The sequence below is a fragment of the Notolepis coatsorum genome, assembly GCF_963971535.1.
Source record: "Notolepis coatsorum genome assembly, chromosome: 11".
Taxonomy (NCBI): Eukaryota; Metazoa; Chordata; class Actinopteri; order Aulopiformes; family Paralepididae; genus Notolepis; species Notolepis coatsorum.
In genome coordinates, this window is record NC_140175.1 from 11,784,739 (window position 1) to 11,803,502 (window position 18,764).

The 18,764-nt window shown below is 40.8% G+C and overlaps 1 protein-coding gene across 1 annotated transcript in view; it reads right to left on the reverse strand.

Moving 5' to 3' along the window:
• Nucleotides 1-18,764, reverse strand: part of arhgef28a (Rho guanine nucleotide exchange factor (GEF) 28a) — a gene marked incomplete at its 3' end in the record, with an annotated part of 121,132 nt that overhangs the window by 82,572 nt on the left and 19,796 nt on the right. The window contains exon 2 of the mRNA XM_084324183.1: nt 16,500-16,554. Coding sequence (XP_084180309.1) covers nt 16,500-16,532 — 33 coding nt within the window. The 5' untranslated portion in view covers nt 16,533-16,554. The remainder of the gene's footprint in view (nt 1-16,499; nt 16,555-18,764) is intronic.

Sequence of the window (18,764 nt, forward strand, 5' to 3'; positions counted from 1 at the left end):
ATCCCAAAATCAACGACTGAAAAAAAGGAATAGGCTGAAGCACATGCTTATTTTTGCCTACAAATTCTTAAAAACTAAATCTATTTTAATATAAGAAAGAAAAACTTAAAATATGCTGCAAGATATAATTCTTTGAAAGAAAAAACAAATGTTTGATGTATTTTTTACTCAAAACTGTACTCCTGAATTATTATTCTATCCTTTAACCCTTTCACTGCCACACGACGGCAGGTTAACCCTTTCACTACCACACGACAGCAGGTTAACCCTTTCACTACCACACTACAGAAGGTTAACCCTTCACTGCCACACGACAGCAGGTTAACCCTTCACTGCCACACGACAGCAGGTTAACCCTTTCACTACCACACGACAGCAGGTTAACAACCGTCTGTAGTGTGGTAGCAAAGGGTTAACCTTCTGTACTAGTGTGGCAGTGAAAGGGTTAAGGCTCACCCTCCTCCAAAACCCGCGCCCGCCCCCAGTGCCCATCCCTGAACCGTCACCAGGATCATATAACCTCCGCGCGTGTCGCTGCTGCGCAGGTAGGTAGCGAGAAAAACAACAACAGCCCAGCGGTCTCCTGGGTAACGGGCGATCGTCTCCGCGAGAGAGAGAGAGAGAGAGAGAGAGAGAGAGAGAGAGAGAGAGAGAGAGAGAGAGGCTCTCAGGCGTGACCCCCCAGGAGCCCCCCGGGAGCCTCCCAGCGAGCGCTGACGTCAAGGGCCTCCGTGCCACAACAACAGCTCAATAACAAGCAGTTGCATTCGACAGAGAGAGGGGGGGGGGGGGGGGGCGACAACAGTGATGCGGGAGCGGCGGGAGCCGAGATCAAAGCCTTTACGTCAGTGGTTCCCAAAGTCGGGGTCGCGACCCAAAGGTGGGCCGCGAGCAGCCACGGGAGGGCCGCAGGATGATTAAAAAAAATTAAAATAATAATTTTTTTTTTTTGTCAGGCCACTGAACTTAGAAGCAGGCCAGGACAGTGTTTCTAGTTGTATTCAAAAATTCTATTCTATTGTATTCTAAAATGTGACTATATGGTTTTATATTAACTTAATAAATAAACAAAAACGAAAAATCTACTTATTTCAACGAACATTTCAAACTAAATAACAGATTATGCACATAAAACGCTGAAAACAACCGAAGCAACAATAGTATTTTAATGAGGCTATTATTATTATCATTATTATTTTGCAACAAGTTAGCCCTCTCATAAATAGCACATATAAATGAATAACTAACTTGAACTAACTTAATAGGATTGAAGTGATATTTGGCTTAAAAAATCGGTCGCCCGACAAAAAAAAAAAAAAAAAAAAGCCTGACGATGTGCATTGGGCCGCGGCTCTCTGACGCCTTATTTTCTGGGCCCCGGCCTGAAAAGTTTGGGAACCCCTGCTTTACGTCACCGACTGCCCTGAAATCATCATCATCAACCTTTATTTATTCTCGAAATTACAATCGAGGTCACCCTCGTTTTCAAGCGACTCCTACAGGTCGGTCAGGGCGCCTGCACAGCAAAGTCAGGAAAAATGGCGGGGGCAGTGTGAGCCTCCCACACGTTACTCCTCGCCAAATGAGAGTCCGCGCTGGCGGGTGAAAAGATGTGACAGGCTGCCTCCACGTGTATCGGAGGGGACATGTGATGCAAGGCTTCTATCCTCCCTACAACCGGCCAGTGGGGGGCATATGTGAGCAACGATCAGGACAGGGGAGGGAGAATTGGCACGAGAGGTCAATTGGGATGGGGAGAAAAATCACAGAAAAAAGGAGGAGAAAAAGTAGATACAAAAAAAATTATTATTAAATATTAATAACCATCTATACACAGTACTCTTCGAACACATGGACCGCAGTCCAGAGTGCACCACAGCAATTAGTACCAAAATGAACATAAAATCAGCACACAAATTGACAAAATAAAAAATGGCATACATTTCAGACATAAGAATAGGTATCTCATGCGATCCTAGTGTCCTCGTCTATCCATAGAAATGGTAAATGGCTGCATTTATATAGCAGCTTTTTATCCAAAGCGCTTTACAATTTGTTCCTCCTTCTATACCTACTTATACACCGGCATATGACCCATATAACTCTGTATGATAGCTTGTACAATAATGCTCTAGTCTATATACTGTGGTGTGTATGTATATATATACATATATATATGCACTTCTGTCTGTACATACCTGCATATATTTACATATCTGTAGATACTCTATCTATATCTGTACATATCCATTACATACTACTCTACTAGTTACTCTGCTGGCCAGTATGACTTACTACCATAGTGTCTTTATACCTGTATCACTGTACATATAATACTACAACTCTGTACATATTGTACATCTGATTAACACTATTACTAAGTAGTACAAATGTATATATTCTATACCCAGTTTAATGTGTATATTACTATTGCATTTTACTGTTTGCACTCTGGTTGCTTGCCAAACTTATTTTCGTTGTACTGTACTTGTGCTGTATGATGAGAATACATTTTTAATCTAATCTCATCTAAAAAAGAAACCAAATAACGATTGATCAATAGAATTTGGTTTCCGTCTCTATAGTCTGTCTTTCTAACACACAACGACACTGAGTAACTGGTACAATGTTGAGATCAAGAACTGACTAATCCTCTTGTGAAATAAAAAGAGGCCCTGACGTCTATAGATGGCCTTTATGAAGCATTATGACTCCATGGCTTAATTTTGATTAAAAACCTACACAGGTCTGTGAGGACCGACAGATGATTGGCCGATTCTGCTGACTGGTATTTCAATGATTATATTATATTTTCACTCCCGATTCCCAACTTTGCACTAAGTCACAAGTCATCCAGCGAAGAGCGGCCTAATTCTCACCGTGTGCATTAACCCTTTCACTACCACACTACAGAAGGTTAACCCTTTCACTACCACACTACATACGGTTAACCCTTTCACTACCACACTACATACGGTTAACCCTTCACTACCACACTACATAGTGTTAACCCTTTCACTACCACACTACATACGGTTAACCCTTCACTACCACACTACAGAAGGTTAACCTTTCACTACCACACTACAGACGGTTAACCTTTCACTACCACACTACAGACGGTTAACCCTTTCACTACCACACTACAGAAGGTTAACCCTTTCACTACCACACTACATAAGGTTAACCGTCTGTAGTGTGGTAAGTGAAAGGGTTAATGTCGTCCTATGTGAAAACATCTCAGTTATCCCTGGCATGACATACCAAGGTGATCATGAGGAGGACAGCTATAGTGTACCGACCGACCGCCCTGCTCTCATGTCACTGAAACACATACCTCCGATTAAATCTGGTGCACTAATCAGATACTAATAGCCATAATGTCAGAGCCTGCCAGTAATACGAGCACGGTGCCACGAACACGTCACTTTTAAACCATAGGGACACTGAGCATAGATCTGTTGTTACATAATGTACACGTGCAATAATACTGTATATATACCTTATATATATATATATATTTATCTACATCTGTTTGATATCTGCATATATTCCTGTTTATATACCTGTATACATACATACCCGTTTATACAGTTTATACGTAGAGTATATATACAGTATATAGAGTTTAAAACCTTGATCTCCAACCTTTGTACGTGTTTTAGTTGATTCGTCATCCTTGCTTTTTGCCTCGTCTTGTTGTCTCTTTGTTATGATTTTATATGCTGTGTGGTTTTATACGCTCAACGAGGCTGTAAATAAGGGAGTTATAGTAGTCAGTTGCCTTTCGAGTTTAAATAAAGGTTTGAAATGAAAATTAAATATACTATATCCATATCTGCATATATATATACTGTATATCTGTAGTTATACCACTGGCCAGTATGGCTTATTACCATAGTGTCACCTGTGTCACTGTACATAATAATCCGATTAGCATATTTACTCAGTAGCCTTGTTACATAATATTCCATATAATAACTTGTTACACTGGATATTGTTTTGCACTTTACCGTTACCCTGCACTCTGGTTAGATGCCAACAGGGTTCCCACAGACATTGCAAAATGAAATTCAAGGACTTTCAAGTACTTTTCCCAGCACTATTTTTCATTTTAAAAGGGCATTTAAAAGGATACAGTTCCTGAACTCCTGAACTCGGATTTAAATCCGCCCTAAAAACATGGCTCAGCAGCAACTCAAATTGGTCTTAATATGGTTTTATCTCTTTTATCATAACTTGGTTTTTATCTCTTTTTATCATGAGCTGTTTTAAGGGTTTGCGGATTTAAAATGTTCTTTTAACATTAGTTGGACTGTATGAGTTTTCAGGTTAGGTGTTATTGTACTTATTTTTAGGGTGTCCTCTCTCGTGTACATGTCCATTCGTATTTTTGTGCCTTTTTATGTTCCATGTATGGACCACAATGGAAACAAGCCTTGGCTTTATTGTGTTTTATCCATTTTTGACCAGCGTGTTGACACTGTTATTGTTTGTTTTTTCAAATGTTTGTCCTACGATTGTGTCAAAATAAAGTATTCAATCAATCAATCCAAAAAAAACAACGTCTAAATTATTATTATTATTTAAAACAAATGTTATCCAATATTTATGGCAATTTCCGACAATTAGTTACACTTTAAATAAAAAATTATAATATCTTGATTCAGATAAATGTTATCATGGATGAACAACACTTTCAATGCGAATGGTTGATTTGAATTTCAAGGACTTTTTAAGCAACTTGTTAAAAGAAAATTCTGTTTTCAATTCATTCCAGGCCATGACAATTTTTTTGGTAAAAAAAATCAAGCACTTTAAGCACTTCAAGGACCTTGTGCGAACCCTGTGCCAACTTCTTTCCGTTGTGCTGTACGACGACAGTACATTTCAATCTAATCTAATCTCATCTAATACGGGTTTTGGTGTGACTCATATTCCACGTGAAACAACTTTCACTGATATGGATGCACTTAGTGCGAGTGTGATGCCAGACTCGCTGCGGGTTTGTAAGAGGAGTATATTTACCCTCCGCTGGTCTGCTGCAGTCTCTTATCTCTCAACAATAAAAGACCTGGCTTTTCCCGTTTGGTCTGGGACTGGAAAAGCATAGCAAACACAATCACCACGGTCCACAGAAGAACAAAAAAACAAATGAAACATTAACCACGCCGCAGATACCCACTATCTCATTGAGCTTTGGAAGTTTGCACTTCCATGGCACACCATGACCTGGGCAGACACTCGTAGAACAATGAGTGTGCTTATCTTATCTCAACGGATACGCCGGTAGAAAGGATATACTGGTGGACATTGGTGCTAACTGGTATAGGTGGCACGGGGGTGTAGTGTTTTAACACTGTCTCCTCACCAGCTAGAAGGTCCAGGGTTCGATTCCCGCTTGGGGACCAGGTTTCCGCGTTGCCAGGTACCCAGGTACCCAGGTGGGGGGGGTATCTCCCGGGCCTTTCTGTGTGGAGTTTGCATGTTCTCCCCGTGCTCCCCGTGATAAGATAAACCCAACGGAAAAACATGCAAACATTGGTCTGTGCCGACCAACTGGCCCCGGTATTCACTGACATATTTAACCTGTCCTTATAGAACAGGCTGTCATCCCCACCTGTCTTAAGAAGTCCACCATTATCCCTGTACCCAAAAAATCCAAGCCTGCTTGCCTCAACGACTACCGCCCTGTAGCTCTCACCTCCATAGCCATGAAGTGCTTTGAGAAGCTAGTAAAGGGCTACATCTGCTCCTCCCTCCCCAACACCCTGGACCCCCTGCAATTTGCATACCGCCCCAACAGGTCCACGGAGGACGCCATAGCCCATGTGCTGCACACAGCAGCCTCACACCTGGACAAGAGGCAGGGCAACTATGTGAGAATGCTATTCATCGACTACAGCTCAGCATTCAACACCATAGTCCCCTCCAAACTCATAGCCAAGCTCAGGGACCTGGGATTGAACTATGACCTCTGCCAGTGGGTCTTGGACTTGCTGACGGGCAGACCCCAGGTGGTGAGAGCAGGCAACTGCACCTCCTCATCCATTACTCTCAACATAGGGGCCCTCCAGGGCTGTGTTCTGAGTCCCCTCCTCTACTCCCTGTACACACATGAACAACAACACAATCATCAAATTTGCTGACGACAGTAGTGGTGGGCCTGATCTCTGCAAACGACGAGAGGGCCTACCTGGAAGAGGTAAAGGTTCTAGCAAGATGGTGTCAAGAGAACAGCCTCTCCCTGAACGTCAGCAAAACAAAGGAGATGATTGTGGACTTAGGGAGGTCGGGGGTCAGGGACTACAGCCCCCTCAGCATCGACGGGGCACCGGTTGAGAGAGTGAACAGTTTTAAGTACCTCGGAGTCCACATATCTGAGGACTTGACCTGGACCACACACATTGACAGTGTTATCAAGAAGGCACGACAACGCCTCTACTTCCTTAGGCGCTTAAGGAAGTTCAACGTGAGTCAGAAGATCCTCAAGAACTTCTACTCATGCACAATAGAGAGCATCCTGACTGGCAATATCACCTCCTGGTTTGGGAATAGCACTGCACAAGACCGTAGCAGATTACAGAGAGTGGCCCGTTCAGCCGAACGCACAATTGGAGGTGGGCTTCCCACTCTCCAAGATATTTACAACAAGCTCTGCAGGGGTATGGCTAAGAGAATAATCAAAGACTCCAGCCACCCAAACAACTGCCTCTTTGAACTGCTGCGGTCAGGCAAGCGATACCGGAGTCTCATGGCAAGCACAGAGAGACTCAGAAGAAGCTTCTATCCTCAGGCCATCAGGATGCTAAATGACAATAACACTATGTAACAACCATCAAATACACTCACAGCACACACATCCACACGCACACACTTACTTTAAACAAACAACTCACTGCAGCACCCACTTTACCCACTTTACACACCTAACACACTTTATATTTATTGGTAAAGAATTTGCACTACAACTCATACCTCATTACACCTTACTGTAAATTGTACCTAAATTGTACCTCATCCCATTCTGCATTGTACTGTATAGTATATAGTATATTGTATTGTAACTCAGTTACTTTTCTACTCTGCATTGTATATTGTATATATGTGTATATTGAACACTTTTGTCTACGTACTTGACTTCTATTTTATACTTATTATACTTATTTTATACTTATCTATTTTTATCTAGCACAATCTCTGGAGCAAAATAGAAAGAAGCATTTTATATAAAAGTATTCTGTACTTCTGTATGACAACTAATAAAGAAACTTGAAACTATAGAGAAAATACTCTTATTCTCTTAAAAGATTCTTATTTACATATATACACACAGTGAATACATATATACACACATGATGAATACATATACACACACACAATGAATACATATATACACACACGATGAATACATATATACACACGTGATGAATACATATATACACACAGTGAATACATATATACACACACGATGAATACATATATACACACGTGATGAATACATATATACACACACGATGAATACATATATACACACGTGATGAATACATATATACACACAGTGAATACATATATACACACACGATGAATACATATATACACACGTGATGAATACATATATACACACAGTGAATACATATATACACACACGATGAATACATATATACACACGTGATGAATACATATATACACACACGATGAATACATATACACACACACGATGAATACATATATACACACGTGATGAATACATATATACACACAGTGAATACATATATACACACACGATGAATACATATATACACACGTGATGAATACATATATACACACACGATGAATACATATATACACACGTGATGAATACATATATACACACAGTGAATACATATATACACACACGATGAATACATATATACACACGTGATGAATACATATATACACACAGTGAATACATATATACACACATGATGAATACATATATACACACACGATGAATACATATATACACACGTGATGAATACATATATACACACAGTGAATACATATATACACACACGATGAATACATATATACACACGTGATGAATACATATATACACACGATGAATACATATATACACACGTGATGAATACATATATACACACGTGATGAATACATATATACACACACAATGAATACATATATACACACAGTGAATACATATATACACACACGATGAATACATATATACACACGTGATGAATACATATATACACACAGTGAATACATATATACACACACGATGAATACATATATACACACGTGATGAATACATATATACACGCAATGAATACATATATACACACACGATGAATACATATATACACACGTGATGAATACATATATACACACACGATGAATACATATATACACACACGATGAATACATATATACACACACGATGAATACATATATACACACACGATGAATACATATATACACACACGATGAATACATATATACACACACGATGAATACATATATACACACGTGATGAATACATATATACACACACGTGATGAATACATATATACACACACGATGAATACATATATACACACGTGATGAATACACACAGTGAATACATATATACAGACATGATGAATATATATACACACACGTGATGAATACATATATACACACACGATGAATACATATATACACACGTGATGAATACACACAGTGAATACATATATACAGACATGATGAATACATATATACACACATGATGAATACATATATACACACGTGATGAATACATATATACACACATGATGAATACATATATACACACATGATGAATACATATATACACACACGATGAATACATATATACACACATGATGAATACATACATACAGGAGCGTCCCTGGGGGAGGACCCCCTAGACTAGAGCCCCTGCTCTCCCATGTTGAAACCAAACCTACCTCCTGGGGTCAGGGGTCGTCCATGTGGCCTACATTTCAAACCCTGAGCGTTTTGGACCATAAATATAGCTTTTCTTGCAATACCATCTAAAAACATTTTTTTAGGAGTACGAGAGCTCTATGGGAACGCCCACTTCTTTTATGTTGTGAGTTTAAAATGGAGAGCCTCCTCATATTAGCTATATTTTTTGAGGGGGACACATGTACCTCTTCTCAGTATTGAGGGGGACATGTCCCCTGCACCCCCCCCCCCCCCCCCTTAACGCTACGCCTACGCCCTGACGGATAACGGGCAGAGGCCACGAGGTAGAGATGTGGAAGAAAAAAGCTTTGAGTAACTCTGTCTGACAGCAGATCTGTGGACCCCTCGCATTCCTCCCAGCTCACCCAAAACACCACAGTCATCATCGGCATCGGCAGACGGTAATATCCCACCGCCCGCCCGCCCGCCCCTCCGCGCGCCAACAACAGCACATGGTCAGGCTCTGTTCTACTCTCTCTCACATACTGTACACACCTGGGCAAACAAAGGCCCACCGCAAACACACAGACAGGCAGGCAGGCAGGCAGGCAGGCAGGCAGGCAGGCAGGCAGGCAGGCAGGCAGGCAGGCAGGCAGGCAGGCAGACAGGCAGGCAGGCAGGCAGGCAGGCAGGCAGGCAGGCAGGCAGGCAGGCAGACACACACACACACACACACACACACACACACACGCACACACACACACACGCGCACACACACACACACACACACACACACACACACACACACACACACACACACACACACACACACAGGCAGGCAGGCAGGCAGGCAGGCAGGCAGACACACACACACACACACACACACACACACACACACACACACACACACACACACACACACACACACACACACACACACACACACACAGGGCCGTCCCGTCCTACAGGCCATTCAGGCGGTCGCCTAGGGCCCCCGAAAAGGGGAGGGGGGCACTCATAGTAAAGAAAAAAAATATATATACACTGTATATATATATTATTATTATTGAATATTTTTCTTTTATTATATATATAATACAACGAGTGCCCCCCCTCCCCTTTGCTCAACGTCCAAGAGAAACACTGACTGGTGAAATGAGGCGTCTGCGAAGATGATTGAATGTAGTTTGGTGAATACATTTCACCAGTTACAGTGTGACGCTGAGCAACGTGGTCATTATTCTTATTTGTTTTTACTATGAGGGGGGGGGGGGGGTTACTACGAGGGGGGGGGGGGGGTAATTTTCAGGATCTCGCCTAGGGTCCTACAGACCCACGGGCCGGGCCCTGCACACACACACACACACACACACACACCAGCAGCAGCAGTCATTCTCAGGAGAGAGAGAGAGAGAGAGAGAGAGAGAGAGAGAGAGAGAGAGAGAGAGAGAGAGAGAGAGAGAGAGAGAGAGAGAGAGAGAGAGAGAGAGAGAGACTCTTACTTGAACCCCTTCACAGGAACTCAATAAATCTCGAGAGAGTCTCTGGTCTGTTTCACGCGGGACTAACCGCTGCCGACCGGCGCCTCTTCAGACGACGCAGGAGGAGAACCCAACACACTGGGCGCTGCTCTGCACGCTGTCAATGCAGCCATTTGTCCATTGTACCGACACAGTTCTCTCTCTCTCTGTGTCGTCTCTCTCTGCACAGAGGAGGGCCATCGTATAAAACTTTAATAGGCGTGTTACAATAACACCCTTTAAATCAGCGCGGCAGGCCCCACGCTGCACAAAGCACCACATTGAAAATCTGGATCTCGTCCGGGGGGACGAGGGGGGTGCGGCTGTTGTTGGTGTTTCAGCCGTGACCTTAGAGGGCGGGGGGGGGGGGGGGGGGGCTTCCCCCCTTAATAGAGACGTGTGTGTTATGGCCCTTCTACATTTACATTTACATTTAGTCATTTAGCTGACGCTTTTATCCAAAGCGACTTACAAGTTCTGTACGACAAGACAGAACAACTCTACAACTGAGTAAAAATGTTCATCAAAGTGTTGCGTGTTACAGTGTAGGTTAGTTTATTAGGACAAGTGCAGGACAGTAAGGTTAGTTAGGGTTAGATTATTATTTTAATTTAAATTTTTTTTATCATTTCAGATAATGGTTGAAGAAGTGCGTCTTTAGTCGACGGCGAAAGATTGGACGGGATTCGGCTGTCCTAACTGGGGTGGGTAGTTCATTCCACCATTGTGGGGCAAGGACTGAGAATAGGCGACTTCTCTTTGATGACCCTCCGGAGCTTGGATAGGAGTAGGTCTGAGGCGGCCAGAAGATGCAGAGCGTAGGGGTCTTGAGGGTGTGTAGTTAGAGACCATTGACCGGAGGTAGGCGGGAGCGGTTCCTTTGCCGCACGGTATGCTAGGTCGAGGGCCTTGAACCTTCTAAGGTTTCTCTCCTTCACATTGCCTGTGGTGCATTTTTTCCTTTTGCTAATGTAGGTTTTAGTGAGTTTTTCCTTACCTTCGCGTGGGGTATGTCTGGAGTGTTGCATTTATTTATTTAGCATTTATTTAAAAAAAAAAATTTGTTTTGTTCTTGACTTATTGTGATGTTTCTTCTCGACTTGTTTAAAGAAGACGTGTCCGGCCCATGGGGACATTGACGTGTGTTGTCTTGTCGGGCCTTACAAATACATTTGATTTGATTTGATTTTGATTTGTTTGACTTGTGTAGTGGTATAATGTCCCACATTGGCATCCACGGCGCTGGACGTAGACCCCCGGAGAGACACCACGCGAGTGTGACTGTGGGTGTGTGGGTGTATACCGGAGAGACACCACGCGAGTGTGACTGTGGGTGTGTGGGTGTATATACCGGAGAGACACCACGCGAGTGTGACTGTGGGTGTGTGGGTGTATACCGAGAGACACCACGCGAGTGTGACTGTGGGTGTGTGGGTGTATATACCGGAGAGACACCACGCGAGTGTGACTGTGGGTGTGTGTGTGTATATTTGGAGAGTATTCTGTGTCAAGCACACGCGTGTGTATATATATCGACATCATGTCGGGAGGATTCGTCACAGGGACAGTGCGACCTGTGTGTGAGTTTAATAATAATAATAATAATAATAATAATAATAATAATAATAATAATAATAATAATAATAATAATATAATAATAATAAATAATAATAATAATAATAATAATAATAATAATAATAATAATAATAATAATAATAATAATAATAATAATAATAATAATAATAATAATAATAATAATAATAATAATAATAATAATAATAACAATAATAATAACAATAATAATAATAATAATAATAATAATAATAATAATAATAATAATAATAATAATAATAATAATAATAATAATAATAATAATAATAATAAATAATAATAAATAATAATAATATAATAATATAATAATACACTTTATTTGTATAGCACCTTTCATACAATAATTGCAGGTCAAAGTGCTTCACAACAGAAAAAAGACAAGGCACAAAATGAGTACATAAAGTGCAGACATATAAAATCACAGTTTTTCCACATTAGGATCTAACATCCCAACAGGCCACCTTGTTTATACTGCTATACTAGTTTAGAATAGATTATATTAGATTCAAATGTATTGTCAAGTACAGTGCAAAGGGGGTTTGGCATCGGACCAGAGTGCAAATGTAACAGTAAAGTGCAATACATAATATACAATGTACAAGTGATTAAACTGGGTATATAATATATAATCAATCAATCAATCAAATCCTTTATATAACCAGATAAGCATCATTGAGGGTGTTTTCACAGCTGTAGTTCGTTTGCTTTGTTCCGATTCAGGGACTATAATGATACAATGTTGCACTTGTCCCTTAGTTCGTTTGTGTTCACACGGCTGTGTTAATAGCGGACCAAAACAAACGCACGCGCGAGCAAACTGTCACTCATTGGTCAGATTTTTGGTGCCCCCCCCCCTAACCCTGAATCTCCGCGTTACATTGAAATCGGGGAGGGGAGAGCGGGGGGAGCAAATGAATGAATGTGGATGAGAGCCGTGATGTAAGTGGTTGCAGATACGGCTGTGGGGGTGCTGGAGACATGATCGAATAGACTTGTATGGCCAGAATCTCCTGAACACGGCGCGAGCCATTCCTAATCGATCAGAACTAATTCGGCGGGGGGGGGAGCTCGGTGGCCAGTGTCCTTTCAGCCGAACAGGATAATGAAACAATGATCCCACTAAATGACCAGACGTGTCTTATGGCGACATCTACAATTACCTCATTGAGTCTCCAGGTAGACTAATGTTTATATTTCAGTGCAGTGGTCTGTACCCACTCACACTACCACCGAAGCTCCCCCCTCTGATGGAACAGTCCAGGGCGCGTGTGCGTTGCGTCATCATGCAGCGCGTATACAGTACGGCAAGTGAGTTGTGTCGGTTTGTTAAATCGATTGCATTCTCACAGCGTACGAGTCACGTCGGGTTCGTTTGGAAGTGCGCCGAGACCACCCTCTCTAGGTGGTCTCGGCTCCGCTTGTTTTGTTCCGCAACAGAATGTGATTGCTGTGTTCATATATGCCCAACTGAACCGAAATAGTAATAGTGCTAATCAGATGTATGTACAGAGTTGTAGTATTAATATGTACAGTGATACAGGTATACAGACACTATGGTAGTAAGTCATACTGATGACCAGCAGTGTAACTAATAAGAGTAGGTAAGGGGATATGTACAGATATAGATATAGTATCTACAGATATGTAAAAAGTAGGATGTTTGATATTGGCTTTTTTACAGATACCGATATACCTATACTGTCCAACTCTTAATTACCGATAGCGATATATGCAGGTCCCCCCCCCCCCCCCCCCCCCCCCAAAAACGGAATAATTGCAGGTAATTAACATTACATATCTCTTGTCGTGGAATTATGCATACTTTTGACAATAAATAAACCAGAATTTGTTCTTACTTGCCTGGGTAAATAAGGGTTAAATAAATGTAAAAAAGAAAAGAAAATAATAATATTTTTTTAGATTTTTTTGGAAACCGATACCGATAATTTCCGATATCACATTAATGCCAATATCGGTAGGCCGATAATATCGGACATCACTAACAGAGGATGAGTACAGATATATATATATGAATATGGGGGGAGAATAGGGCTCCTGTATGGATGACACAGTCTAGGACACACGCGACCCACACGTGACGTGTTTGAGAAAGCCTGTTTCTTTTTTTAAATATTTTTTTATATAATTACCAATCCTTTGTTAAATTTCCCGCCGACGGAGCGGTTTTTAGAGCGAGCCCCCCCCTCTGAGACCGTGACGCGGCAAAACAAACAGACCCTCTCCGCTCCCCAGAAATCTGGCAACACTTCAGAGGCCGGCCCACCCAGGCTTCCACGCGCAGGAGAATGGGGGGGGGGAGGGGCGGGGGGGGGGGGGGGGGGGGGGGAGAGGGGGGGAGAGAGAGAGAGAGGGCAATTTTCCGCCGTTGACTAAAAACACTTCTTACAGTCTTTTACTATTATGTACCTTACTACTATGCTACTATACTTATACTACTACCTACCATGCTAATATGTCTATACTACTATACTTATACTACTACCTATCATGCTAATGTGTCTATACTACTATACTTATACTACTACCTATCATGCTAATATGTCTATACTACTATACTACTATACTTATACTACTACCTATCATGCTAATATGTCTATACTACTATACTTATACTACTACCTATCATGCTAATATGTCTATACTACTATACTTATACTACTACCTATCATGCTAATATGTCTATACTACTATGCTACTATACTTATACTACTACCTATCATGCTAATATGTCTATACTACTATACTTATACTACTACCTATCATGCTAATATGTCTATACTACTATACTTATACTACTACCTACTATGCTAATATGTCTATACTACTATGCTACTATACTTATACTACTACCTATCATGCTAATATGTCTATGCTACTATACTTATACTACTACCTATCATGCTAATATGTCTATACTACTATACTTATACTACTACCTATCATGCTAATATGTCTATACTACTATACTTATACTACTACCTATCATGCTAATATGTCTATACTACTATACTTATACTACTACCTATCATGCTAATATGTCTATACTACTATACTACTATACTTATACTACTACCTATCATGCTAATATGTCTATACTACTATACTTATACTACTACCTATCATGCTAATATGTCTATACTACTATACTACTATACTTATACTACTACCTATCATGCTAATATGTCTATACTACTATACTTATACTACTACCTATCATGCTAATATGTCTATACTACTATACTTATACTACTACCTATCATGCTAATATGTCTATACTACTATACTTATACTACTACCTACCATGCTAATATGTCTATACTACTATAGACAAAACCTGACTGGATTGGCTCCTCCTCCTTTGTCTGGTTTCATCAACCTCAAGTCTGCCACAACCAGGAACACTAGAGGTGCGGCAAGGGGGGACTGTGGGAAAATACCTTTAAACAAAGTGCATTTGGCCAGGCCGTCTTTTCATACAGAGCATCCCACCAATGGAACTCAATACCTCAAACAATTAGAGTGTCCACATCATACCATTCACATTCAAGTGCAGGGTTAAGGGATGGCTCATTGAAAACCAGCATTGTCAACACTGAGGTGTGTGCGTGCGTGTGTGTGTGTGTGTGTGTGTGTGTGTGTGTGTGTGTGTGTGTGTGTGTGTGTGTGTGTGTGTGTGTGTGTGTGTGTGTGTGTGTGTGTGTGTGTGTGTGTGTGTGTGTGTGTGTGTGTGTGTGTGTGTGTGTGTGTGTGTGTGTGTGTGTGTGTGTGCTGCCAATGGAAATTAGCCTTTTGGCAAAAATTGGGTGCATTTACGTTTTTAAAATGTTTTATTAATGTACGATGTCCCCCTTGATAAGGCTGTACCGCATGTCATTATTTAACATTCGAAGCTTCTATTGAAGTATTCGAACGAAGCTTCGAATGTCTGTCGTCATATTTTATGACTTAATAAAAAAAATATATATATATATAAATTATATCCTCAAACTAAATCCTCAATTTGAATAAAGTGATTAATCTGATTAAATTTGTATTTTATTTTTTTATTAAATCAACTTTCTTGAATATAACTCATCAGTTTTCGTCAACATAAATAATCCAATAAGGGCACGGTTGGTACGAAAGTGATGGTGACGTCTTATATTATAATACTAGTGTAGCCTAATCTTTATCTGCAACTGTGAAGAAAAACCCCCATTGGTTTAAACAGAATGAATAGACACATAAAAAAAAAGATATAAAAGAAAAGATATATATATTTTTTTTAATAAAAAAATCTAATGTTGATTTAGAATTCGAATGTCAACATTATGATCGAAGCTTCGAAGCATTCGGTACAGCCCTACCCCTTGAACTAATAAAGTAAACCTAAACCTAGACAGCAGGGTGGACCGGAGGGCCTGTGCTGGAGGTACTCACATACAGAGGCACCTCTCTTCGGTTCAGCTCCATCCTCTAGACATCTAGCGAGGAGCTGGGATGGGGAAGAAGAAAAACAGCAAATGAAAAGGGTGCAAAGGAGGGAATGTACTGTAGTGGGGCTGACCTCGACTAGTCGAATAGTCGACTAATCGATCGGAATGAGCCGTAGTCGACTGCCAACCTCTTAGTCGAATGCAAAAAAATTATATATATATATAATATTTTTTAGACATTTTTGTATCATTCTTTCCAAAAGCAAAAGGGGCCTAGAAGCGTGGCTAACGCTAATGGCGCACATACCAGCGAGGCTAACTGCCTAAGAAAACGGGCACAGAGGCACTGAAAGAGGATTTCACCCGTCTAATGAACACACTACTAGACTAATATCAAGATGTATCCATCAGTGGAACACGTGCATGCTTTCGCAAGAAGCCTTCAGTCGACTCCTTCAGATATTAAGCACCACAGCTTAAATAATTTTTTTTATGTTATGCATTCGGGGGGGGGGGGGGGGGGTAGTCGACTACCAATCGACTGTCGGCAAATTTTGGCCAATCAAAGTCGACTATACAAATCCTTAGTCGGGGACAGGCCTAGAATGTAGTGACTTCTATAACATGTAGCTTATTCAGCTCATTCAGGAGACTGTTCTTCCTGAGGAGACTCAGGAACGCACGCATTCGGCTACTTCAGTTTTACCAGCAGTCTGCTGGCCGTTTCCTCTTCTTTGCCGTTGTATACTCAAGAGACGACAACAAACTGAACAAGCTGGTGAGGAAGGCTAGCTCTGTAGTCAAACTGAACAAGCTGGAGAGGAAGACTAGCTCTGTAGTGAGAGTCAAACTGAACAAGCTGGTGAGGAAGACTAGCTATGTAGTGAGTCAAACTGAACAAGCTGGTGAGGAAGACTAGCTCTGTAGTGAGTCAAACTGAACAAGCTGGAGAGGAAGACTAGCTCTGTAGTGAGAGTCAAACTGAACAAGCTGGTGAGGAAGACTAGCTCTGTAGTGAGTCAAACTGAACAAGCTGGTGAGGAAGACTAGCTCTGTAGTGAGTCAAACTGAACAAGCTGGTGAGGAAGGCTAGCTCTGTAGTCAAACTGAACAAGCTGGTGAGCAGGGTAGCCACGCATTTGGAGCCCATAGTCTGAACACATAACTCAGTCAGTTAGGGACCTTCGGCCCTCCGGGTCCTGCAAACAAGTACAATTCCATCCTCAGAAGATTTATAAGCAAAGATCTCCAGACAGCTGACAGTTTTAACAACATCCATGTGTTTTAGATCCATGCTAGCAATCACTTTTTAACCCTTCTGGGTCCTGGGATATTTCAATGTTTTGGCTAATTTTGATTTAAATTGTATAATTTCCATTTTAAAATGTTTTAAAATGTTTTACCATGGTATGTTTTGTATCTTTTTTTCAGCACAGCCTCACATATATGACCTGACAGTTAGTTTTCATATTGTATAATACTGTATATACTGTATACTGCATAATGTACAACACAAAACACAAAATCGGATTTAGAAAATGTGTTCTTTTTAGTATGAACCAATGCAAACATATCAAATCAAGGATATAAAACAGTGGATATGCACCCTCAGGTAGTATATTTACATAAACAAGAGAGAACAGATCAGAATTCAATTTACAAAGCATTATTTTCTCCATACACAGGTAATAAACACAGACGAAATTTTGATTCTCAACTGGAAATTATCACCAGTATGCTTTTTCTTTTACAAAGTCAGTAAAAGTAATTTTTTTCCAAAAAAAAGTAAAAAAAAAAGTTTTACAGTAGAAAAGTAAAAAATAATTAAATAATTAAATTGTGGGATATTCAATATACATATATACAGTACACATATGACTAGAGTGCAGTCATATAGAGTGCAGGATGCCTAAGGCGTATCAAAAAAAAAATATTGCACCTGTCAAAACGGTAACGCACAATTGTGGGATATTCAATATACATATACAGTACACATATGACTGAGGCGTGGAGGAGAGACTGTGTTCCAGCAGGAGGAGAGGCTGGGTTCCAGCAGGAGAAAGAAGCAGACGTATCTTTTGAACAGCAGCAGCACAATCGTTTTTGGAGTTCTTTGGAGCTGTTTTTTTACGTTAGAATATGAGGCGAGGTGAGCCCCGTGTGATGTGTGTGTCCCAGCTGCACAGACACAGTATGTTTGGAGAAGACGAAGAATTATTATACAGGATGATAGGAGTGGAGTCGGAGTCGGACATAGAATCGGAGGACG